This window comes from Alosa pseudoharengus, unplaced genomic scaffold (genome assembly GCF_046254945.1).
Source record: "Alosa pseudoharengus isolate Yale_2024_CS ecotype anadromous, Long Island Sound unplaced genomic scaffold, YU_APseudo_1.1 YU_APseudo_1.1_scf_22, whole genome shotgun sequence".
Taxonomy (NCBI): domain Eukaryota; kingdom Metazoa; phylum Chordata; class Actinopteri; order Clupeiformes; family Clupeidae; genus Alosa; species Alosa pseudoharengus.
In genome coordinates this window covers 3,310,222-3,336,488 of record NW_027468680.1, presented here as the reverse complement: position 1 = coordinate 3,336,488, position 26,267 = coordinate 3,310,222, and the positions used below count along the sequence as shown (strand labels likewise).

The 26,267-nt window shown below is 48.1% G+C and overlaps 2 protein-coding genes across 4 annotated transcripts in view; both read left to right on the top strand.

Annotated features, from left to right (window-relative positions):
- The window catches only part of LOC143139638 (integrin beta-1-like), a 29,645-nt gene extending 25,303 nt beyond the window's left edge, over nucleotides 1–4,342 (top strand). The window contains exon 16 of one of the 2 annotated variants that reach the window (XM_076300270.1): nucleotides 1,666–4,342. In XM_076300270.1, coding sequence (XP_076156385.1) covers nucleotides 1,666–1,731 — 66 coding nt within the window. In that variant the 3' untranslated portion in view covers nucleotides 1,732–4,342. Of the gene's footprint in view, nucleotides 1–286; nucleotides 443–1,665 lie in introns of those variants that run through there. The other variant, XM_076300269.1, reaches the window with a different exon arrangement.
- Nucleotides 4,343–5,008: 666 nt separating this feature from the next.
- Nucleotides 5,009–24,903, top strand: LOC143139639 (enhancer of polycomb homolog 1-like). 2 transcript variants are annotated; one of them, XM_076300272.1, is made up of 13 exons: nucleotides 5,009–5,275; nucleotides 12,550–12,709; nucleotides 13,305–13,450; nucleotides 13,621–13,827; nucleotides 15,867–16,015; nucleotides 16,332–16,464; nucleotides 17,002–17,148; nucleotides 17,407–17,496; nucleotides 17,729–17,874; nucleotides 17,992–18,422; nucleotides 22,000–22,248; nucleotides 22,897–23,155; nucleotides 23,314–24,903. In XM_076300272.1, the coding sequence occupies exons 2-13, from the start codon at nucleotides 12,610–12,612 to the stop codon at nucleotides 23,384–23,386; spliced, it is 2,130 nt and encodes a 709-aa protein (XP_076156387.1). In that variant the 5' UTR covers nucleotides 5,009–5,275; nucleotides 12,550–12,609; the 3' UTR covers nucleotides 23,387–24,903. The 2 variants fall into 2 exon arrangements, with proteins under 2 accessions (XP_076156387.1, XP_076156386.1); XM_076300271.1 differs by lacking the exon at nucleotides 5,009–5,275 and adding an exon at nucleotides 8,556–9,002.
- The last annotated feature ends 1,364 nt before the right edge of the window (nucleotides 24,904–26,267 follow it).

Here is a 26,267-nt window from a genome sequence, read left to right as displayed (position 1 = left end):
CACACACACACACACACACACACACACACACACACTCACACTCACACTCACACTCACACACACACACACACACTTTCTCTCTCCCTGCAGATACCTCCCCAAGAAGATGCAGATGAGAAGATGCATGCAAAGTGATCACACACACACACACAGATTTGTCATCTCTTCATCTAGTCCCCTGAGCTTTTATTTGTTTGATTTTTCCATTTCTGTCTGATTTCTTGCTTTTTCATGTCTTCCTCTGTCCTGCTGTTGAATTTCTCTTCCTGCCCCCCTGCCCCCCCAGCAAGAGAACCCCATATACAAGAGCCCCATAAACCAGTTCCAAAACCCCAGCTACGGCCGCAAGGGTGGCGCCCTCTAAAGGCCAACCACAGTTTGTACCTTTGCTCTCCTTGTGCTGTTTTCATGCATGCATCGGCCTGCAGCCTCTCTCTCTCTCTCTCTCCCTCTCCCTCTCTCTCCCTCTCTCTCTCCATCTCTTTCCCTCTCTCTCACTCTCTCTCTCTCCCTCTGTATATTTCTCCCCCTCTCTCTCTCGCTCTCTCCCCATTAATCTCCTTCTCTCCTTCTTGAATTTCCCCTTGGGGATCAATAAAGTATCTATCTATCTATCTATCTATCTATCTTCTCTATCTCTCGCCCTCTCTCTCTCCTTTTCTCCATCACTCTCTTCCTCTCTCTTTCTGTATCTTCACTCTTTCTCTCTATCTGTGTCCCTTTCTGTCTCTCTCTCTCTCTTTCTCCCTGTCTTGCTCTCTCTTTCTCTCTCTCTCTCTCTCTATCTGCATCTCACTCACTCTCTCCTCCTCTTCCTCTCCCTATTTCTCTCTCTCTCCCTGTCTCTCTCTCTCCCTGTCTCTCTCTCTCTCTCTCTCTCTCTCTCTCTCTTTTTCTGCATGTTTTTAGTTTCTCCCTTATCACCCAACTCCCCCATTCCCTCCCACCCCTTCACTCAAACATCTCATGGTTTGCCTGTGCGTGTGGGTGCGTGTGGGTGTGTGTTTGTTTGTGTGCGTGTGCGTGCCAACGTGTGTGTGTGTAAGCGTATGTGCTTGTACATGCTAGGGTGCGTTGCAAAGGAGCCCTCTGACCAGATACAGAATAATGGAACAGCATTTGTGTCTTAATGCTGGGAAGTACAAGTCATATCAAAATGTTTATAGGATTCACTTGGACCCAATACACACTCTCTCTGCCCTACCACTGTGTGTGTGTGTGTGTGTGTGTGTGTGTGTGTGTGTGTGTGTGTGTGTGTGTGTGTGTGTGTGTGTGTGTGTGCCATCTGGTGCACATAACAAAGTTAATCATTGCACAAATGCGGTAGCGTACGGTAAGTTTGTAACACTTGCATTGATCAATCCTGCCTTACCTATGCTCATGTCAGTGGGAGTATCATGTGTGTCTGTGTGTGTGCTTATGTTTATGTTCGTACTACCTTTAGTCTAACTACAGTAACAGGCCTTGTCTGGATGAATTTTGTGTGTGTGTGCGCATGCACGCGTGTGTGTATGGTTATGTTTGTGTTACCTTTGGTCTAACTACATTAACAGGCGTTGTCAGGGTGAAACGCGTTGCTGAATATGGCGTGTCTTGTGTGTTGTTCTGCGGTTGCCATGGTCCCACTCCTCCTGACGCTGGCGCTGTCTTGTCCTCTGTCCGCAGGGCGAGAACCCCATCTACAAGAGCGCCGTGACAACCGTCGTCAACCCCAAGTACGAGGGCAAATGATCACGCCGCTGCCTCCTCTGTCTCCAGGACAACACTGTATGCAAATCATTCTGCGGGTTGAGGGTGGGGTTTTGGAGTGGGCGGGATCAGAGTGTTATTACATCACTTCCTTTTTTCCGTTGGATCACCGAAATGCTTCTTTGTGCGTTTTTGCCACTACTTTTGAGTATTTGTTTTACTAACTCCTTGTGTTCCTATTTTTTACGCTGCATCAGAACGTGTACAGTTTGTATAAACTTGGTTTTATCTGTATTTTTTTAAACCGTGGAATTACAGAGAATGTTTAAATGGAAATTTTTTTTTTTTTTTTAATGATTCATTTCGGCCGCAGGACTGGCGAGTTTCGAGATGGTCAGAGGGGGAACGTGAGGCAGGATAGGAATTAGGATTAGTTGGAGGAATTCTGGGAAAGGATGGGGTAGTCTGGGATTGGTTGGAGGAATTCTGGGATTAGTTGGAGGAATTCTGGGATAGGATGGGGTAGTCTGGGATTGGTTGGAGGAATTCTGGTATTAGTTGGAGGAAATCTGGGATAGGATGGGGTAGTCTGGGATTGGTTGGAGGAATTCTGCGATTAGTTGGAGGAAATCTGGGATTGGTTGGAGTAGTCTAGGATTGGCTGTTGGAATTCTGGGTTTGGTTGGAGGGATTCTTGGATTGGTTGGAGTAGTCTGTGCTGCGACCTGCCCTCTGCTATTTGACGCTGATGTGCTCATATCTATCTATGCCTCCCTGTCTGTAGGGATTTAGATGTGTCCATAGTTTAGAGTGGACAGAGCCATACTTCACCCTGCAGGAAAGCTCTTGCGGTCTGTGGGCCAATGCCCTCTTATGTGTATTTCACTAATGTGTAGCTGCCCAATGCCTTCTGATCTCAATCTCACTGGTGCGCAGCTGCCCAATGCCTTCTGATGTGTATTTCACATATTATGTTTAGCTGGTCTGGGTTGAGAGGACACCTGCAGTACGGCCTATCAGAAATTACTTGGCCTATAATAGACGCCATGCTTCATATCTGCTCAGTGATGTGTTGGTATGGTGGACACATCTGTAGTTTCAGCAGTCACCATTAACATAGACTCCCGTTTATATTTCACTATAGAAGATAGACACCTATACTTGGACCTCCCTGGATACTGGCTGAGGTGTGTGTGTGTGTGTGTGTGTGTGTGTGTGTGTGTGTGTGTGTGTGTGTGCCAGCCATATGTGTTATGCTGGCAGAAGCCCCTGGTAGATCAGTCGGCTGCGATTCATGACTATGCTAGCCCATGGTGCTGTATGTCGTAGCCTATGCTAGCCCTGGTGCTGTTTGTCGTAGCCTATGCTAGCCCTGTAGCCTATGCTAGCCCTGGTGCTGAATGCTGTCTGTCAATCAAGGACCTTCTCTGTCATAGCCAGGGTGCCTCCTGAAGTGTGCCGTGCACCATCGCCATGACTACCCACACCCATTACAGATATGGTGAGGTGGATATCAGCCCCAGACACCCAGGCTGAGATCTATAGTGTGTAAATCTTTGCCCCAGATTAAACTCTATAGTGTGTAAATCCCTGCCACAGATTAAACTCTATAGTGTGTAAATCCCTGCCACAGATTAAACTCTATAGTGTGTAAATCCCTGCCACAGATTAAAATCTATAGTGTGTAAATCCCTGCCCCAGACTGAAAGCTAAAGTGTCTGCATCCCTGCCCCAGGCGACCAAATTGAAATCTAGTGTGTAAGTGTGTGTGGACCCTCAGGAGTCTGTAATTAGTAGAATCGCAGTGCTTCACGATGTGCTGCAGTAATTTGTGTCCTGCTGGCGGTCATCAGTCAGCCAGAAGTCAGCCAGACATCAGCCGGCTCTGATTCAGACCCTTTGAGCTGGTGGCTGCTGATGGCTCCACACTGTGCAATGCACAGCACATAGATGCTTCTCCTTCATGAATCGCATTGCTGTGTAGCGTGGAGCTCCCATCCCCTTCAACGAGACGGAGTTCTGCAGCAGGTGCACCTGGACTCAGGTGTGTACCGTGGAGAGGAGCCGTCCACACTCGTAGAGCCGTGCCGGCCCCAGGGCGGTGTGTGTTTTAAACTACAGCATGTACTCAGGTCCCAGCCTCCTCGCTGTCCTCAAAGCCAAATAGAGCAGCCTCAAGTGCTCACGAACACTAGTTATGTTGTTCAATGTGTAGGTAGGAACAGGTCCGTCTGTCTGTCTGTCTGTCAATGGATTCACTATGCTTGCTTGTCCTTGATATTTTCCATGATGTTTTATTTTATTTTATTATTTTGTTATCTTGTAATTCTCCCTTTTTGAACGCGTGCCATGGTCACATAGCGTGATCAGTTATCACATTTCATCCACTGATTTCGAGATCAGTGATTTTTCAAATAGCCTAATTCAGTGTTATATGATCAAAATCAATTCCATACACACACACACATGCTCCCGCACGTGCACGCACACACACACACACCCACACCCCTATTCATGCACATTAAACACATGTCCATGCATTACAATCCTATGTTTTTTAAGTGCCTTTTTTGAAGAAAAAAAAAAACTTCAAGTTCACATTTGCAATCCTATTGTTTTCTGAAGTTATTTATTAAAGTAAAGACCCAAACGACTTGTTTTCAGAGTCTCATTTTCCTGTGTATGTGACTGTTTATCCTTTATCTTAGCTGCTGTCTGGATCTTAGGCCTACATGACCCTGGCAAACCCCACTGACTGCCCAGCTGATACACATAAAAGCTAACATGATAAAACTACAGTAATGGTATTTTCTCTTACACCAAATGGTATATACTCTGTGAAATGTGCTTTTGGGACTCAGTCATCCATTCATCCATCTATCTGATCTGTTCATCATCCATGATCCAGCCATCCATTGTAATGAACTAGCTGAGCAGAGGTGAGATGAGAGCAACAGCGACCTCTGCTGGCCATCTGGCCCCGAGCAGCGCTCTGTTTAGTGCAAATAAACATACTACTACATAGAAGGATATATAGTGGACAACTACATACAAGTGCGCTATAATGAATAACTATATGGTTAATATAGATAGAGAGGGAGAGAGCGCGAGCGCTGAGTGAATTCGCATAGCATGCATGCATATATGGGTTATCTAGAAATTTAACACATCGCTCAACGCAGAACAGGAAAAACGTTCCCTGTCCAGTGACCTAACCACCACACCCGAACTCCCCGAAGGCTATTGGTGCTGCGCGATGGCCAATCAGGAGGCGGCTGTCTGCCGTGGCAAACTTATTAACCCCATCTGACCGACCGACTACCGACTCCCTCCCGCCGCTTATAAAGCCCTTATTCCGCTCTGATCCCGGGGCGTTAAGCTGCAACGGAGAAGATTTCATTCCCAGAGAAGACATGGCTGCAAATGGTCATCCCTTGTTGTCCCTGCTGTCATAAATTAATTCGGCAGTGTTGTGTTTGGGGACTCGGCTGCCAAGCGACTGTTTGTGGAGCACCAGCTGGATACCTAACGTTAAACTTACGTTATCATCTGTCTGTTGCCAATTAATTATGGACGTCTGTACCCGGTAAGTTTAAAACACACATGTACGCTTTTATACGGTGGAGTCTGGTGATTATCATTGTCCTTGTCAACACTGAAAACATTAGCTAGCATTAGCTACTAGTTCAGATTCATTCCGCCACCCATCACCCGTCTATCTGCCAGTTTCGGTGTCTGTTCACTGTCCAAAACAATATTCCACAGCATACGTTACGGACGTGAACTTGATCAGCAGGATTTGTTAGGATGTCTAATCTTGAAAGGTACTGTTTTTCTGTTATTGTATTGAAAACTTTTGCTCAGCGCCCCCTCTATCTTCACTGAAACAACTGCTCACCAGCTGACATTACAGCCACTATGTCAGCGCCCCTTTATGGCACATCAAACCAACGATGACCAACCGATTTTATATCGGCTATGCTGCTACTTTGATGTAAGATGTAAGCTCAAATCTTTGTCTTAATGACCCTGGTCCTATTCAAATATTTCCTTGCGCCCTTGACATTTTATAAACTTGGGATAAACAATGGGCTATGTTTGTTAACAGCAGACGATGTAAACCTCGGTAGGCTCACGAATTTAATGTATCAAGACTCAGAGCTTGAGTGCTTCCAAACTATCTCCTTTCTCCTGGCCAGCATGTGTTTCTGTTGGACAGGGGGTGCTCAAGTGTCAGCGTCAGGATAGACCTGCGCAGTGGCAGAATTAGACAGGCTTGGTGTTCTACTGACGGTGTTAGCAGGCATTAGACAGAACACACCCTGTAAAAATGATCAGTTGGGATTAGGACTGCCGTGTGGCAAGTTGCCTGTTAAAAATGACCACTGTGTCGGCCTACTGCTACCAAACTTCACAGCAGTGTGTGTCAGGACCTGTCACTGGGACATTGAGGAAAAACCATGACACACACACACACACACACACACACATTCTTCTCCCTATCTCTAATGGCACGGTGATGGACATAATCATCAAGATTGAAAACCTGAGATACATTAAGAGAATAAACCAAGTTGGTTGAGAGATTGTAAATTTGGGGAGACCAGATTGGGTCAGCTGTGGTGGTCCTGGTTTGGGAGACCAGCTGTGGTGGTCCTGGTCAGGTGGGATTTGGGGGTCCAACTCACTGGCTACTGGAGTCAGCCAAAAATAACACACAACACAATAACATATCACCCCAACACCACTCAACTGTTGCTGTCCCAATACCACTCAACTGTTGCTGTCCCAACAACACCACACAGCTGTTGCCGTCCCAACAACACCACACAGCTGTTGCCGTCCCAACAACACCACACAGCTGTTCCTGTCCCGTTAGTCACACAGCTGTTGCTGTCCCAACAACACCACACAGCTGTTCCTGTCCCAACAGGACGAATCTCCTAAGGCCACACAACCGTGATCTCTTCTCAGTCATCACTGTCCACTCCTCCTCCTGATGTCCACTCCTCCTGATGCCCACTCCTCCTATAATGTCCACTCCTCCTCCTGATGCCCACTCCTCCTCCTGATGCCCACTACTCCTATAATGTCCACTCCTCCTCCTGATGCCCACTCCTCCTCCTGATGCCCACTACTCCTATAATGTCCACTCCTCCTCCTGATGCCCACTCCTCCTCCTGATGCCCACTCTTCCTGATGATGATGCCCACTCCTCCTATGATGCCCACTCCTCCTGATGTTCTCTCTGCCTGGCTGTGTGTGTGGTGTGTGGAAAGGGGAACCTGATGTGTGTGTGTGTGTGTGTGTGTGTGGTGTTGTGTGGAAAGGGGAACCTGGTGTGTGTGTGTGTGGTGTTGTGTGGAAAAGGGAACCTGGTTTGTGTGGCAGCAGCAGCAGCCCCACCCAATCCCACCCAAGCCAGCTGGGTTAACTCACGGCCTACTTGCACATTTAAGCACAAAAGTCAAGGATCCACAAAACGAATTACCCCAGGTTGTAAAACGCCCATATGTTCTTAGGTTCAGCAGGTGAAGGGTTAATCTGATAAAACACTGAATATTATTATGGTCTGTTCAGCAGGTGAAGGGATAATCTGTTTAAACTGAATATTATTATGGTATTCAGCAGGTGAAGGGTTAATCTGATCATTGAATATTATTATATACCATAACTCTTCGTATCTTCAAAAGATTGTCTGATTCTGATGGTAAGTTTCCACCCATGGGCCTTAATGTACAAACTGTCACGCGCACACACACACACACACTCTGCCATGTTGCAGTAATCTAAATTAACTGGAAGATTACATTTAAATAATGGTGTGAGTGCATCCAGGGTCAGATTCCAGGCAACATCTGAGCGAGGCAGAATTTTTTTTTATTCTTTCACACAAACACACAGGCATTTGTGGGTCTTTCACACACACACAGGCATTTGTGGGTCTTTCACACAAACACACAGGCATTTGTGGGTGATAACCAGGTACGCTATGCTGTTGCTAAGATCACATAGAAATAAGCTGGCTCAAGGGTTAGACCTAAAAGTATTTTATCATGTGTATTTGTATAATGAAAACTCCGTTTTTTTTATAGCCATTCATGTGTGTTCACTTCTGGCTCCTTGGCTATCATTTTGTAACAAGCTATTTGACGTCTTTAAAAATATATCAGAGGTGCCTAATGTTGAGTAACTCCTGTCTCTATTTTTTGACGTTTAATCACTATGAAATAACAAGCAAACCAATGGTTTAATCAACCAAAACCCTGATATTGTTTGCACCTAAGTGGTGTGTGAAAGAATAGTCTTCATTGAACATCACATAAGGATGAGTGCATGTGTTTGGGAGTGTCATGAATGCAGTATCCAAAGTGAAGGCGTTTTAGCCAAGCTTGCAAAATAGTGCAATGCAACCCGCATCTCACGAACAGACATAGAAAGGGACCTGCTTTGAGATTTAGATAGAAGGATCATTTGTTTATTACCAAATTAATTCATGATTTATCTAGAATTTGATTATATTACTATTCTTGTTTTTCATATTTTCATATGCTGGCAGTGTGACTGCAAACTGAAAGTCAAACTGTTCAGCTGTTATGTGAATTAATGTGATTATATGAAGTAAATTTAAACATTTTCTGATTGTTGTGTGTTTACTTAAACCTAATTGCCTAGTTTGCCAACATCGATACTTGAGGAGTAAGACAGGGACTGGCCACTACATGTTAATTTGAAATTATATTCTGCGAGCCCTCGAGCTCCTTGGAATTCACTTGTGCACGTCAATTGAGCGCGCCCCTCCTTACCTGCGAGAACGCGCAAGCGCTGTAGCCCGTGTGGGGATGGCTGTTGGTGAGCGGTGGGTTGGGCCCGGTTGACAGCGAGCGGAGCGTAGTGAGTTTTTAATGTCCGCCATGTTTGCCATGGCGTACTGAGCCACGGATAGACAGCGAAGCAACTGGGAAAATAGACCGATAGAGAGCGACCGAGATCCGGGCCTTCCCGGCTCTGTTCGCCTCGCCGTATTTTATCTATAGCCACTGGTACCACAGACTCCAGGATACCGACACAGAATTATCCATGAGAACTCAAATCAGAACAGTGTTAACGTTATATTTTAGGAGATCGGATATATTTATGCTGTATCTCGAAATATAAAAATGAGCAAATTGTCGTTTCGGGCACGGGCGCTGGATGCTTCCAAGCCACTACCCGTCTTCCGTTGCGAGGACCTACCCGACCTGCACGAATATGCTTCTATTAACCGGGCAGTGCCACAGATGCCGACGGGGATGGAAAAAGAGGAGGAATCGGTACGTTTATTAGATCAGAAACCTGCTTATACCAAGTACTGGTGTATTTTCACATTTGAAGGAGCGCCCGTCTCTTGTCTGCGCAAACAACACAAAATGGCCGCCATTCTACGTCCAGACAGACGATCAGTTATGAGCCATTTTATCGTGCGAGACAGTAATTCCATGGTTTAACCTAACAATGTCATGCCACCCTTTTCAGAGTGTTATCAAAATCCGTTTTGTTAAAGACGGTTTGCAGATGAGACCGTTTGAGAAGTACAAAAGGATCACGTGATCAAAGCTGATTCCACCATTTTGTTCTTTCCCTTGCTTGGTGGTGCAGTTTGGAAGAATTTATGCCAGAGGGCACTAGTGAGCTTCGCTGTCACAACAACTTGGTCGAAACAGAGAATGTCCGGCTCTGGTCGGAGGATGACAGATGTACCGGTACAATGGCGGCTAATTGTAGAGGTTTACAACATCACTCAACATTAAACGATTTGCCCACAAGTTATTCTCTTTTTGCTCAAAACAGAGCTGCTTGTTAGTAACGCTCATTGCAAGTATCTTGTAGCTAGTAGGCTGCTCGTTAGCATAGCCGTATCTGCTACCGTTAACGTACGTTACCTTGCCATAACGGTATCCCATGATCATGCTAGTTATTATTAGCCACACATAACTGCATCAGTCAAACAAAGTAAGTGGGTAAAGCCTGCTTTCACCAGAGACTGTTTCCACGTCCAACCTCTTATCCACAACTGAGCATTTATGCATTCAAGCTTGTTCACCACTTAGCCATTAGCTATATAGTTAGCCATGTTTACTACCTGGGCCTGTTGATCTGTCATTGAATTCTCATATTAAGTGTTGAATTTAATATGTTAACATATCTTGATTGAACCACACGTGATCCAAAAAATGCCAGCTAGCTAGAGCCATGCCTTGCTATGTTATAAAATAGGTTATGTTAATGTCAGGCTACATGGTTTCGAGGGTGTGAGGTAACTTTGGCTGTGCCGGGAGATACCTGTGCTTTTCACACACACATTTCCTGTAGTACACATCTTTTTTGCATTTACCAGTACTTCACACAATTCAGGCATTATTAAGTTAAATGCTCATTGGGCATGGATTTGCATCCTAGGTGTAGAATCCCTGGCAGCTTTCCTCATCCCACCAGGCTCTGTCTGTGTGACCTCTGACCTGTATCCACTCAGCCAGTGTGCTGACTGGCTGTCTGACTCCAGGCATGGGCTGGCTGTGTAGCCTAGCTCTACCAATCACCCCCATGCGTCTGTCTGCCTGCCTGTCATAATTTCTCTGTCTATCTTCCAAGCCTGTGCTTTAGACCTACCTCTTATCACCCAGAAATCACTCAAACATCTCTAGTCTAGAATCAGCCCCCTTTGACCCTTGGTCATTTGTCTCTTATTACCAGTTAAATAGCTCACTCTCAATCCTCACACTCTCTCCTCTCACTCTCTCAATCCTCACACTCTCCTCTCACTCTCAATCCTCACACTCTCCTCTCTCACTCTCTCCTCTCACACTCTCCTCTCACACTCTCCTCTCACTCTCTCCTCTCACACTCTCTCCTCTCACTCTCTCCTCTCACACTCTCTCCTCTCACTCTCCTCTCACACTCTCTCCTCTCTCACTCTCACTCCTCACACTCTCTCCTCTCACTCTCTCTCCTCTCACTCTCTCCTCTCACTCTCTCTCCTCTCACTCTCTCCTCTCACACTCTCTCCTCTCACTCTCTCTCCTCTCACACTCTCTCCTCTCACACTCTCCTCTCTCCTCTCACTCTCTCCTCTCACTCTCTCTCCTCTCACACTCTCCTCTCTCACTCTCTCCTCTCACACTCTCCTCTCTCACTCTCTCCTCTCACACTCTCCTCTCTCACTCACTCCTCTCACTCTCTCCTCTCTCACTCTCTCCTCTCTCCTCTCACTCTCTCCTCTCACTCTCTCTCCTCTCACTCTCTCCTCTCACACTCTCTCCTCTCACTCTCTCTCCTCTCACACTCTCTCCTCTCACACTCTCCTCTCTCCTCTCACTCTCTCCTCTCACACTCTCCTCTCTCACTCACTCCTCTCACTCTCTCCTCTCTCACTCTCTCCTCTCTCCTCTCACTCTCTCCTCTCACTCTCTCTCCTCTCACTCTCTCCTCTCACACTCTCTCCTCTCACTCTCTCTCCTCTCACACTCTCTCCTCTCACACTCTCCTCTCTCCTCTCACTCTCTCCTCTCACTCTCTCTCCTCTCACACTCTCCTCTCTCACTCTCTCCTCTCACACTCTCCTCTCTCACTCTCTCCTCTCACACTCTCCTCTCTCACTCACTCCTCTCACTCTCTCCTCTCTCACTCTCTCCTCTCTCACTCTCTCCTCTCTCACTCTCACTCCTCTCACTCGCTCCTCTCTCACTCTCTCCTCTCACTCTCCTCTCACACTCTCTCCTCTCACACTCTCTCCTCTCACACTCTCTCCTCTCACTCTCACTCCTCTCACTCTCTCCTCTCTCACTCCTCACACTCTCTCACTCTCACTACTATCCCAGACAATCACATTGTATTTATCCCATTGGCTGATATGGAGCGGTAGGCTACCTCTCCGCTACTGTTTATGCTGTTTAGCCCGATGTGAAGTGGTGTCGTGCTGTAGTGTAGTGCTGCAGTATAGTGCTGCAGTATAGTGCTGCAGTGTAGTGAAGTAGTGTAGTGCTGTAGTGTAGTGCTGCAGTGTAGTGCTGCAGTATAGTGCTGCAGTATAGTGCTGTAGTATAGTATAGTGCTGCAGTATAGTGCTGTAGTATAGTATAGTATAGTGCTGTAGTATAGTGCTGCCCTGAGCTCCCCCTGTGTGCTGGCCTCCGTATCCCAGGTGGTCCACACAGGTCGCCAGAGGACCTTAGGGTGCCCCCTCCTCTGCATGTGGGCAAGCCCCTACCCCCTCACCCAGATGGACAAGCCCCTACCCCCTCACCCAGATGGGCACAGGACCTTAGGGTGTTCCCTCCTCTGCATGTGGGCAAGAACCTACCCCCTCACCCAGATGGGCACAGGACCTTAGGGTGCTCCCTCCTCTGCATGTGGGCAAGCCCCTACCCCCTCACCCCGTAGGGCACCCAGATGGGCACAAGATGTTGGGGAGATGGCATCAGAACACGCATGCAGGCCCAGAAGAGAATAGAGCTACGTTTTGCAATAGCAAAATGAAAACACAAAACTGTATGTGAGTGAGTAAGACAAACTACAGTATGTGTTGACCACATGTGCCAATCAAACTGAACCCTTTTATTTTTGCTAGTGCACACACAGAGAACTTATGATAGACACGTCGCTGTGGTAGGCCAAGGTCTCTCTCTCTCTCTCTCTCTCTCTCTCTCTCATGCAGCACGTCGCTGTGGTAGGCCAAGGTCTCTGTCTCTCTCTCTCTCTCTCTCTCTCTCTCTCTCTCTCTCTCTCTCATGCAGCACGTCGCTGTGGTAGGCCATGGTCTCTGTCTCTCTCTCTCTCTCACACACACACACCCCAATAATCCATTGTGTGTGTGTGTTTCAGGAGCACCATCTCCAGAGGGCCATCTCTGCGCAGCAGGTATTCGGGGAGAAGAAGGACACCATGGTCATCCCGGTGCCCGAGGCCGAGAGCGACATCGGCTACTACGACTCTCTGTACGCGGGCGAGTTCCGCATGCCCAAACAGCTCGTCCACATCCAGCGTGAGTACTGACTGGGCACGCGTGTTGTGGTGGGCACTGACTGGGCACGCGTGTTGTGGTGGGCACTGACTGGGCACGTGTGGTGGGCACTGACTGGGCACGTGTGGTGGGCACTGACTGGGCACGTGTGTTGTGGTGGGCACTGACTGGGCACGTGTGGTGGGCACTGACTGGGCACGTGTGTTGTGGTGGGCACTGACTGGGCACGTGTGTTGTGGTGGGCACTGACTGGGCACGTGTGGTGGGCACTGACTGGGCACGTGTGTTATGTCTCGGCATTTAGTTAGGAGCCTGAACAGCCAGGTTATGATCTGGACAGAGAGAGAGTGTGTGTGTGTGTCTGTATGTGTGTGTGTGTGTGTTGCAGCCTTCAGTGTGGAGCCAGAGCACCCAGACTATGACCTGGACGAGGAGTGTGTGTGTGTGTATTGCAGCCTTCAGTTTGGAGCCAGAGCACCCAGACTATGACCTGGACGAGGAGTGTGTGTGTGTGTATTGCAGCCTTCAGTTTGGAGCCAGAGCACCCAGACTATGACCTGGACGAGGAGTGTGTGTGTAATGTGTGTGTGTGTGTGTGTGTGTGTGTGTGTTGCAGCCTTCAGTTTGGAGCCAGAGCACCCAGACTATGACCTGGACGGTGATGACGAGGCGTGTCTGCTGCAGGTGCAGAAGAGGCTGCAGATCGGAGCGCTGCAGTTTGAGGACATGATGGAGAAACTGGAGAAGGGCAGTGGACAGCAGGTGTGTGTGTGTGTCTGTGTGTCTATGTATGTGTGTGTGTCTGTGTGCGTCTGTGTGTGTGTGTGTGTGTGTGTGCGTCTGTGTTTGACTTGAAGCTCTATTGTGTGGATGTGTGTCACATTTGACTCTTCTGTGACTAACTGTGTGTGTGTGTGTGTGTGTGTGTGTAGCTGGTGACTCTACAGGAAGCCAGGCTCCTGCTGAAAGAGGACGATGAACTCATCCAGGAAGTGTTTGAGTACTGGAGCAGGAAGAGGCGGAGCTGCAAGAAGCCTTCTCTCATCCCATTGGTCAAGCAGGAGAAGAGGGACGGGTCCAGCACCAGCGACCCGTACGTGGCCTTCAGACGCCGCACCGAGAAGATGCAGACACGCAAGGTGACAACACACACACACACACACGCACACAGAGACACACACCTCCAGCGACCCCGTACGTGGCCTTCCAGGGCTCTACAGTGCGCCCATTTCACTTGCACCCGGAGTAAAAACTATAGCGTGCGCCTGCAAAAAAACTATATAGGCGCACTGGTGCAATTGACTTCTATCCATGTCAAAGTTTGTCTACTAAATATTAGCCTGGAAACCAGACTCTCTGACTTCGCAGAGAGTCTGGCCCAGATCCATAGGCAAACGTTTATTTCCGGGTTGGAGGGCACAGTTTGAGGTTTAAAATCATTGGAGTTTCTTTGAACCGCTTGGAACCAATCACTAACAACCGGCGTTTCGTCATACACCAAGTCAAGGTGAAATTACCTTTTGAATGGGAATCCTATAGGGCCACTACTTTTTTGATACAATTGCGTCAAAATCGCTATTTTTCCAAAGATTTTGTCCAAAATCTTTTCTTTGTTCGTGTACACATAGTTTACCAAAATGTTCTCAATGCTCGAGTTCATGTGTAGAGACACTGATGATGCTTCGATCAAAATGTTATGTTATGTCGAGCCTTCTTAGTGTTTGAAAAATAGCGATTTTGACACAACCATGTAGCCTACTAAACTAAAGTTTGACTCGGGCACGTTAGTATTTCAAGTGACAAAATTAAGATTGAAGTTTAGCTGACGATATAACATTCTAAATATACCACAACACTGGAAACCTTACTGGTGCGAACCATAGAATCATGTTGTGAATGCAGCATAAAAACTACACCTCCCATCAACGTTAGCAGTTTTGCGTTGCTTAACCTTAAGTTTGTTACTCAATAGTCGCTTCTATCAAATTCAAGGGTGCGTGGAAAAAGCGGAAAGTTAGACTAGCCAGCCAGCCAAGATACAAAGTACAACTAATTTCTTCAATCCACCAAATTCAGAGGAAAAATGTAAAGACGAGATTCTGAGAATGCAGTGAGAGAAGGAAAAGTAATGTGCCATTTAGCCCAGTTGACGGTTATGCTATGCAATATGCAAAATATAACTAGCAAACAGGGACAAAAGTAGCCTCCCGTAATACTGCGTTTAGAACACTACTAACAACGAATACAAGCTTGTGCAAAACGAAAGTAAAATTTGACTACTGCCCCCATCAATGCAGATATTTCAAATAAATATGATTATCCTTGATTAGGCTATGTTGGGTTTTGAGGAAGAGAAAATGGACTGTTTTACTAGTAGTATTGGGCAGTATGCAGTCAGATATGGCACCATGGGCATTGGGCATATTTGGATTTGCTACAGATGGTTTCACAAATAAATTACATAAATTAGGCACTGATATTCTTTAAAATCTTTGTTTTCTGTAAATGTATAATCAAGTATATATTTTTGGGCTTTTATGCCTTTAATGCGACAGGATAGTGGAGAAAGACAGGAAGTGAGTGGGGGAGAGAGTCGGGGGTGCGATCCGGAAAGGACCACGGGGCGGGAATCGAACCCGGGTCGCTAGTGTACGTTGCAGGTGCCCCAGCCAGTTTCGCCACGGCCGTTGTCGGTCATTGTTAGTCTTTGCAATTGGTGCACTGGCATGTTGGCTGCAGTATAATGTTACATTATGTGTACATTGTTAAGTGCAGAACTGACTGTGCGCTCAGATTTGTGTCTGTGCTCCTAAATGTTTTCACTTGGGCACACAAGTGCTCACGGAAAACCAAATGTTAGTGTAGAGCCCTGCCTTCAGACGCCGCCCCAAGAAGATGCGCACACACACTCACACACACTCACACGCACTCACACGCACACTCACACACACACACACACACTCACACACACACACTCACACACACGCACACACACACACGCACACACACGCACACACACGCACACACACTCACACACACTCACACACACTCACTGATGCTGCACGGCAAGGTGTGTCTGTGAACCATGAAAACAACGAGGTGTCGTATCAGAAGATGTTGAAGCTGAGGAGAGACCTGCATTGTAATGGTGTGTGTGTGTGTGTGTGTGTGTGTGTAGAACCGTAAGAATGACGAGGTGTCGTATGAGAAGATGCTGAAGCTGAGGAGAGACCTGAGTCGTGCCGTGTCCATCCTGGAGATGATCAAGAGGCGCGAGGGCAACAAGAGAGACCTGCTGCAGCTCACTCTGGAGATCGTAGAGAAGAGGTACACACACACACACACACACACACACACACACACACACAGGGCAACAAGAGAGACCTGCTGCAGCTCACTCTGGAGATCGTAGAGAAGAGGTACACACACACACACACACACACACACACTGCTGCATATATATACTCTGTCATGTTTATTGCAGCTGTGAATGGTGTGTTCGTCTCTTGGTTATATATTGTCATTGTGTATTTACATTACTAGAGTGACACGTACAAACAGAACCACATTTCTTGTCACTGTGAACATGTGGCGGATTAAACCTTATTTGTGTGTGTGCGCGTGCGTGCGTGTGTGTGTGTAGGAGTGGGATGACTGATTTTGGAGGAGACATCATGGCTGAAGCGGAGGCCCAGAGAGCGCAGATGAAGCCGGTCTACACACTCCCCCTGCTCCCCCTGACCAACACCACACAACACCGAGACTACAGGAGCAAGGTACGCACACACACACACACACACACACTCCCTCTGCTCCCCCTGACCAACACCACACAACACCGAGACTACAGGAGCAAGGTACGCACACACACACACACACACACACACTCCCTCTGCTCCCCCTGACCAACACCACACAACACCGAGACTACAGGAGCAAGGTACGCACACACACACACACACACACACACACACTCCCTCTGCTCCCACTGACCAACACCACACAACACCGAGTCTACAGGAGGAAGGCACACACACACACACACACACACACACACACACACACACACACACACACTCCCTCTGCTCCCACTGACCAATACCACACAACACCGAGTCTACAGGAGCAAGGCACACACACACACACACACACACACACACACACACTCCCTCTGCTCCCACTGACCAATACCACACAACACCGAGACTACAGGAGCAAGACACACACACACACACACATACACACTCCCTCTCCCCCCCAAGGTGGAAGTTGTAGTCATTGCAGCTCCCCCCCTCTCTTTCTCGCCCTATCAGGAGAAGGTGGAAGTTGTCCGTCAGAAGCGGAAATATGAGAAGAAGAAGCAGAAGGTTCTACCAGGCCCCGCCCAGCACCCAGGCCCCGCCCTCTTCAACGCAAAAGACTTAAACCAGTACGACTTCCCCAGCTCAGACGATGAGCAGGTACGCACGCATACGCGCACACACACACACACACACACACACACACACACACACACACACACACACGACTTCCCCAGCTCAGACGATGAGCCCTACTCTCAGGTACGCACGCATGCACACACACACACACAAACACACACATAAGACTATGATATCCCATACTGACCTGTTTCTTGCTTTTTCTTTTTTTCTTTCTCTCTTTCGCTCTCTCTCTCTCTCTCTCTCTCTCTCTCTCTCTCTCTCTCTCTCTCTCTGTAGATATTCTCTGGTTCTTCAGAGGCGGAAGAGGAGAATGATCCTGATGGTGTGTTTGCATTCCGACGGCGAGCGGGCTGTCAGTATCACACTGTGAGTAACACACACACGCAGGCGCACACGCACGCACGCACACACACATGGCACACTTAACTCTTGTATACATGCTGCCCTCTCTCTATAGCCATGGGGAGTGGTTTAGCATATCACTTGCGGTGGCTCTTTCTCTCATCCCCCCCCCCAAATGAAATATAACACCAACAAAAATAACCGTTGTTACGATGAAATGTGATGATGCTGAATATCTCCGCCTCCTCTCTCTCAGCCTCTCCCTCGATTGGGTGGCTGGCCGTGGGCGGGTGCTAGTGAAGGGGGGCGGGGCCAGCCTCGCTATCGCTATTCCCTCACCACTCTCACATCACCGCGGCGATGCCTGGGGTTGGCACGGCGACGCATGGGTCGAGGCGGTCGGTAAGTGGCACCGATGATGATGATGATGATGATTTTTTAGATGTATAATAAAATGATATATCTATGTTAATGGTAAAGAGCTGAAGATGACTGACGAGAGTTTCGATGCCTTCTCAGGGTTCTGCTGGACCGAGCATGCTCGGATTGGGATGCTGTCCTGCAAGGCCTGGAGTCGCACACACACACGGCCACACACACACCGACACAGCCCCCCACACACACACACACACAGACAGACACACACACACAGGGGATCTCACAAACAGACCCTCGCTCTCAGGCCCCAGCATGCGCACACACACGACCTCCCACCTCCTCTCGCGCCCACACACACACACACTCACACTCACACACACACACACAATCTCCCACCTCCTCTCTGCGGCAGCTGCTGCTGGACATCCAGTCCTGTCGCCAGAGACACTTCAGGGCCCGCCCCCCGCCAACAGCTCCACGGCAACCGCCCTTCGCCCTCAGTCGATTGGCCAATGGCCTGGGGGCTCAAGCAGGGGGAGGCTCCCGGACCAGCGCGCCCCGTCCTGCACAAGGTGTGTGTGTCTACGATTTCTATCTTTTGATTGTTTTCTTTTGTGCACTTCCCACCGCAAAACGGCTAAGAATAGCCGTCTCATAACTTGCAGCTAAGAATAGCCGTCTCATAACTTGCAGCTAAGAATAGCCGTCTCATAACTTGCAGCTAAGAATAGCCGTCTCATAACTTGCAGCTAAGAATAGCCGTCTCATAACTTGCAGCTAAGAATAGCCGTCTCATAACTTGCTACATGGTTCAAAATAGCCGTCTCGTAACTTGCAACATGGTTTAAAATAGCAGTCTCATAATTTGCTACATGGTTTAAAATAGCAGTCTCATAACACATAACTTGCTACAGGGTTCAAAATAGGCACCCACTTGCCTCGCCAAATGCGAATAAATTAGCCCCCATTTTGAAATGATTTGAATGACCCTCACTGTCTACTGTCACTTCAAGCAAATCCTGGTGCTGCACACCACGTTTTGCTTTTTTTCCCCTGTGGAAAACAGCTGTGATGGAGCAAGCAAGCCTGCTGGTCACCAGTAGCCGAACGTTGGTCATCATGGGGTCATCTCATAGTACGCTAAGCAATAGGTTAAGAACATGGGGTCATCTCATAGTACGCTAAGCTACAGGTTAAAGCGATGGTTCGGAGTAATTTCACCCTAGGGTCCTTTGCACCATGACCCCGAGCCAAACACCCTCCCAGAACCTTTTTTCCCTTGGTCGAACCCTGGTCGAGTAGCGCTATCAAAAACGAATGACGTTCTGCAGTCATGGAACCAACTTTTATCTCGTAAATTACCCCACTAATAATGCCCTGAATGGTACAAAACTTCTGCAGTAGTACAACTACGACCTTTAGTCAAATAACGAGGCATTAGAAAGTTTGTAAGTGCACCAGGAGTTTATTTAAATAAGACATGATTATCTGCTACTATACTATGCATCGGCGTTTCCTCCGTGATTTGGGAAAAGCCTGTAAAAGTCCTGGCAGGAACGTGTCTTTAATTTCAATGTCAGTTTGTTGTGATGTCATGGACACAGATCTCAGTAAACAATTAGCGTGGGAAATTACCACGAAGCTGTCAGATAGGCTACTCTCCTGCCGTGCTCTCACCCTCTTGTGCACACTCAAATGCGTTCCCATGAAGTAGCAAAACGTAGTTAGATCTGCTGCAACTATCCCGATGTAACAAGCTGTTTTGACATTGTAAACGTTCTCTAAGAAGAGTGTAAAGCAGTTTACAGTAGCCTAAAGTTAACCACAACGTCATCTATTGATGGAAAACATAGCGAGCGGCCTATGATAGCCTAACCTAATTAAATGCTCGGTAGGCCAGATTAAAGTGCGTGGCGGGCCGCAGTTTGGACTGTCACAGCGAAATGTCAAATGCTAACTTAAATAACTGTTATCATTGTTATAGGCTACCTTGCAACACTATCGTTTTGTCAAATCGCAGTTGCAGAATTTAGCTCAGCATATTGGTGACGTTTGTCTGTCACTGACAGAAAACACGCAGCGTTTTAGTCAGAGAGGACTGTCATCTCGTCTGTCATGAAAACAAATGCCATTTACCTGCCTGCTAGTTAGGTAAGTTAACCTCTAGCCTATATCGGAAAGTGACCCATTAGGCCTACCACCGTCACTTAATATTCAGTTAACCAATTAAATGGCGGATTTCTAAGGAAACGCAAGCACCCAGCCCATTTGGGTATCTTACTATATTTGTACCAAAAATAACATTGTAGCCTACCGTGATTTGAAGAGCAGTAGCCTAAACAGTGTTGTAAGGCTGCGTGTAGGCTACAAAACCACTTATTTACAGATCAGCTGGCTGACGCTGCTTTTGCCAGCTGTCCGTTACGCCAGGTCAAATGTTGTATCATTTTATTCAGACGAGAAAGATACGTTTAGATTCCCATGTGAACAGTTTAGGAAAAAAGTACCTATTTTGAAATTTGCTTTGCCATCTTTTCTACTGTCCCAGAGTTGTCCCAGACATCATTCTATTGTGTCCCGGAAGCATTTTTTATGGTCCCCGGGACGTCGGGACATCGTTAATTTCGAGCCCTGACTGCAGAACGTCATTCGTTTCTGACGGCGCTACTCGACCAGGGCTCGACCAAGGGAAAAAAGGAGAGGGAGTGTCTTTGGCTCCGGGTCATGGTGCAAAGAACCCTAGGGTAAAATTACTCCGAACCATCACTTTAAGAACATGTTGTCATCTCATAGTACGCTAAGATACAAGTTATGAACATGGGGTCATCTCATAGTACGCTAGTACACTAAGCCAGCTGTCCCCAACCACCGGGCTGTAGCCTACGACATGAGTTCAAAAAAAAATGCATGCAAACTAAACTAAATTTAATTTGCAATAATGTCACGTTTTTACATGGCATAGGCCTATATGCAGTTGTTTGATTGCACGCATGTTTGCATTTTGCAAGGTCTATTTTCTTACGTCTGTCTGTCCCGCCTTCAACACTTTTACATACAGTATTGCCTTCAGCGCTGCGCAGCCTCAGGTCAGCTCACTTCACTTGATCAGTTCTTGGCGAACGGTAGTGTCACACGAAGTTAGCTAAACTGCTAGAATGAGCAACAAAAAACAAGCATCTATAGCAGGTCACTGTGTGTTCGAGAGCCGCTGCAGAGATTTCTTACAGAAAAAGTCACCGTTAGCTGCACATTTTAGTGATGAGGACTGGGTGTCAAAACTCGCTTACCTGTGTGACATATTCGGGTTGCTTAATGACCTCAACCTGTCACTCCAGGGGAGAATGACGACTGTCTTTAAACTGGCAGATAAAGTCGCTGCATTTAAAGCCAAGCTTGATTTGTGGGGACGACGAGTGGACCAGGGTGTATTTGATATGTTCCAAACAGTAGTGGGTAGAACAGTAGTTCTCAAACACACTGAGGGTGTCACTGTCTTCCATCATCCCCAGATGGAAGCTTCTTGTTGCAGGGAAACAAGCAGGGCTCCCACTGATTATATTCGTAATGCACGTTTAGTTCCCATGTTTTGTTCCCATATTTTGTTAAGCATGTTCACACTTATAGATGTAGCTTCAAGTTGTTCAATATTCATAGTTCATATTGTTAAATTTTCTAAGCTACAGGTTATGAACATGGGGTCATCTCATAGTGGCTTCTTTTTTGTAATCGAGTAACTCGATGAACCGTTTTAGTCCTAGCTCTGACTAGCAGTAGGCTATTTCACTAAATTGGAGAAACGAGAGGTAAACTGTACGTTGTGCAATTACTTCTATTGGGGGGTTCTTTGTGTTTATCCCATTAGTTGCATTTTTTGGACTTTGTGATTTGTATTACTGACAGTCTCTCTCTCTCTCCCTCTCTCTACCTCTCTCCTTCTCTCTCCCCCCTCTCTCTCTCTCTCCCTCTCTCTGTCGATCTCCCCCTCTCTTCCCCCCCCCCCCTCTCTCTCTCCCTCCCCCCCTCTCTCTCCCCCCTCTCTCTCTCTCTCCCTCTCTCTGTCGATCTCTCCCTCTCTTTCTCCCCCCCCCTCTCTCTCTCTCTCTCTCTCTCTCTCTCCCTCCCTCTCTCTCTCTCTCTCTCTCTCTCCAGTGATTACAGAGGAGCAGTACCAGCAGCATCAGGAGGAGCTGGCGTTGCTGCAGCGGTCTCTTCTGGCCCAGCAGGCGGCTGGCCTCCCTGCCCCCCCCGGCCCCGCCCCCTCCCCCCGCACGCTGGACTCGGCCAGCGCCCAGTTCGCCGCCTCCGCACTGCTGTCCGCCCAACAGCTGGGGGCGCTCAAGAGCAGAGAGGACGCAGCTGGAGCCGGCGCTGCCCCCAACGGCCTCGTAGCCCCCTCAGGTAACACACGTGTGTGTGTGTGTGTGTGTGTCTCATGACCCACGTGTGTGTGTGTGTGTGTCTCATGACCCACGTGTGTGTGTGTGTGTCATGATGACCCACGTGTGTGTGTGTGTGTGTCTCATGACCCACGTGTGTGTGTGTGTGTGTGTGTGTGTGTGTCATGATGACCCACGTGTGTGTGTGTCATGATGACCCACGTGTGTGTGTGTCATGATGACCCACGTGTGTGTGTGTGTGTCATGTTGACCCACGTGTGTGTGTGTGTGTGTCTCTCTCATGACCCACGTGTGTGTGTGTGTGTGTGTGTCTCTCATGACCCACGTGTGTGTGTGTGTGTGTGTGTGTGTGTGTCATGACCCACGTGTGTGTGTGTCATGATGACCCACGTGTGTGTGTGTGTGTGTGTGTGTCATGATGACCCACGTGTGTCAGACCCACGTGTGTGTGTGTGTGTGTGTCTCTCATGACCCACGTGTGTGTGTGTGTGTGTGTGTGTCATGACCCACGTGCTGTTTGTGTGGACTCAAGTCTCGTGGTCTCGCCAGACTGAAGCTACGATTTTGCAGTCTTGGGACAATCACCGACTCTGTCCCACCTCTGCTAGCTCTAATGGGACTGTGTGTGTGTGTGTGTGTGTGTGTCCAGGTGTGCATAAGGGCTTGCATCACACCACCACCCCCCCTTCGGCGCTGGCTCCCACCCCGCCAGTGCACACGAACAACGGCACGCCACATCTCCATGGCAACGCTGGAAGCCCCTCCCCGGCCCAGGCGCTGGTGGGCGTGGCGCTCACCGGTCACCTGACACGCCCCCTCGCTGTGCCCGCCTCCGCACTCAAACTAGCCGCCAGCCGCCAGCTGCCCCGCGTCGCCACGACAACGGCTGCCATGGAGCTTGACCCCAGGTGAGTAGAGATGAAGGGATGGAGATGAAGGGATGGAGATGAAGGGATGGAGATGAAGGATTGTGAATGATCTGAATGGATTGTGTTTTAACCATTAATTATTTGGTGTGTGTGTGTGTGTGTGTGTGTGTGTGTGTGTGTGTGTGTGTGTGTTTCAGGGAAAACCACGATCAAGACAAACCAGCACTCAACAGCCGAACAGACAGTACAGTGGCCATGGAGGTTACGTAGGCCTCCTGACGAGACTCAAATACTCACACACACTCATTCTCTCACACACACACACACACACACACACACACACACACACACTCATTCTCTCACATACACACACACACTCTCTGGCCGCCTCTGGGTCAGGGTAACCCCCTCCTGGTGCTGTGCATCGTAGCAACGCCATGTTTCCTTGGCAACTATCGGGACTTGACTGCAATGCTCCTGTGTCATGCTCTTGTTTTTTTATGGTGTGTGTGTGAGGCCCATCCTGCACCCGTGTGTATATAACATTACTTGAACACACTTGTCTGTTAGTTTATTTGTGATATTTTGCACTTGGGGATCAGGGAGAGTATTAATGTGTAACAGTGTGTATGTGGGTGCTCTTGTATGACTGTCTGTGTGTGTGTGTGTGTGTTACTGCAGAGCCTGCTGTGTTATATATTTATTGTGTCGTGTTTACAGAAGCCTTTTCCTATGTGTGTGTGTGTGTTTGTGTAAGATTTACTGAGCCAAACCGTAATTATTCATCTCTCCCTTTATCTTCTCCCCCTCTCTTGCTCTCTCTATCCCTCTCTTCCTCTCTCTATCCCTGTCTTCCTCTCTATCCCTCTCTTGCTCTCTCTTGCTCTCTCTTGCTCTCTCTATCCCTCTCTTGCTCTCTCTCTCTATCCCTCTCTTCCTCTCTCTCCCTCTTTCCTGTTTCTCACCTGCTCTCCCTATATACTGTCATCCCCGACACACACACACACCCCTCCATCATAGTACCTCTGTCTATACGGTCATTGCCCCCCTCCCCTGCATCTCATAAGCTCCCATTGGCTAATAACTTGAGTGAGTGGAGTTCACGGCTGCTCCTGACCAATCGCCGTGCTTGTGATGCGGAGCGGTGTTTGCAACGGATACTCTAAAGGGAGGACGGCAGCAGCCATTCTCTTTCTGCTACCCTGCTCCGCACCACCGCCTCACTTCCTGCTACCCTGCTCCACACCACCGCCTCACTTCCTGCTCCGCACCACCGCCTCACTTCCTGCTACCCTGCTCCACACCACCGCCTCACTTCCTGCTCCGCACCACCGCCTCACTTCCTGCTACCCTGCTCCGCACCACCGCCTCACTTCCTGCTACCCTGCTCCGCACCATCGCCTCACTTCCTTGGCAACGAAGCAGGATTCCCATGATCCTCTCTGCATGAACTCTGACCTTTCCATGACCTTTCCTTGAGAGGGGCGGGGAGAGGGCGAGCTGTTCTCTTCTGTGAAGAGCCTGAAAGCTCGTGTGTGTGTGTGTGTGTGTGTGTGTGTGTGTGTGTGTGTGTGTGTGTGTGTGTGTGTGTGTGTGTGTGTGTGTGTGTGTGTGTGTGTGTGTGTGTGTGTGTGTGTGTGTGTGTGTGTGTGTGTGTGTGTGTGTGTGTGTGTGTGTGTGTGTGTGTGTGTGGTTTTGTAGTCCCACCTGAAAGACAGAATGATAAGTGGAGGAGGCGGAGTCCTCTCTGATGAATAAACCTGGGCATTCATGACCTCACTACGGCTCTGCGTCTCTGTCTCTCTGTGTGTGTGTGTGTCTCTGTCTCTGTCTCTCTGTGTGTGTGTGTGTGTGTGTGAGCGAGAGAGAGAAACAGATGCCAGAGTAACTGAGACCTTGGCCTTCATTCATAACCCTTGCGTGCATGATAATCAGAATTGTGGTACCCTGCCATCTGGATATGATTATGGTGCATCCTGGCTCAGGATGCAGGTGGAAAGAGATGCCTCTGCACACAATAAGACGGATGTACCTAATCAGAGCAATGAAAAAAACACCCTTTTCATCAAATGCCTTAACTGCTGTTTTTGGACAGGAGGAGGAGGATGGAGGGGGCGTCAACCTGGCTTATTTTTATAAGTTTTGCTTTTTTTAGTGAGAGTTCTGTTCCATTACTGTGGTTTACGTGAATCCCAGCTTGGTAACTGGAAATTTATGCCACAGTACAATATTGCAATTTTCTACCGCCAGGGGGCAGTGTTGATTGCATCCGCGATGAGAAGGGCATTCGCAAGCAGGGCATGAAATTGGCACACGCCAAATGCGGGTAACTTTTGTGATTGGCGGGTGAAACTGTCAATGTACCTGCCACGTTGGCGGGTAGCCAATAAGACAACACAACACTGAGCAAGGAGATGCACTGTCCAGATTGCCGTTTGTAGGCTATGGCTCGGAGAAAGCGAGATCAAACCCATTTGCAGGGGTGGGTAGTAGCCTAACGCGTTACATTTTTTTTTCGAGGAACGGCAAACGACTTAACTTTTTCAAAACGGTAGCCTACTTTTACTCTTACTCAAGTACATTTTTGAGCCAATAATCTACTACTACTTTTACTCTTTTACTTTACTTACATTACGAGTACAAGTTTATTATTGGAGAAAGTATCTCGAAGAGGGAAAAGCGCACCTCTCCCTTGGAGGAAAGAAACAGGGCTTCAGAATGCGTTAGCCCACGATTATAAAAGTAATGCCTGGCCTAGCTAACAGCTCAGTTAACACAATGACGTACAGTTGCTGCATCTTCTGGTGAGGCTGCCAGAGTTGCAACGAGACTAGAGGTAGGCTATGACATGACACGGAAACTTTCACGTATATTCATTTCTGGCCAGCATCGTTCAACAATCACATTGGACAAGGAAAGTAGGCCTACAACTTAATTTACAAGCAAATCAAATGCACTGGAAATCGAGCATACAAGTTAGAAAAAGCCTAGCATTCATTTATGTAGCCTCAATGTTGCAGGACATGACATGAGACGGTCGGCTGAGAAAACAGATAGCCTGCTCTGTCGCTCTGCCCGAGTGGATATGCCTAGGCTATTATAGCCTAAATATAGGTCTACCCATAATATAGCCATTGTTTTTAGGTTACAT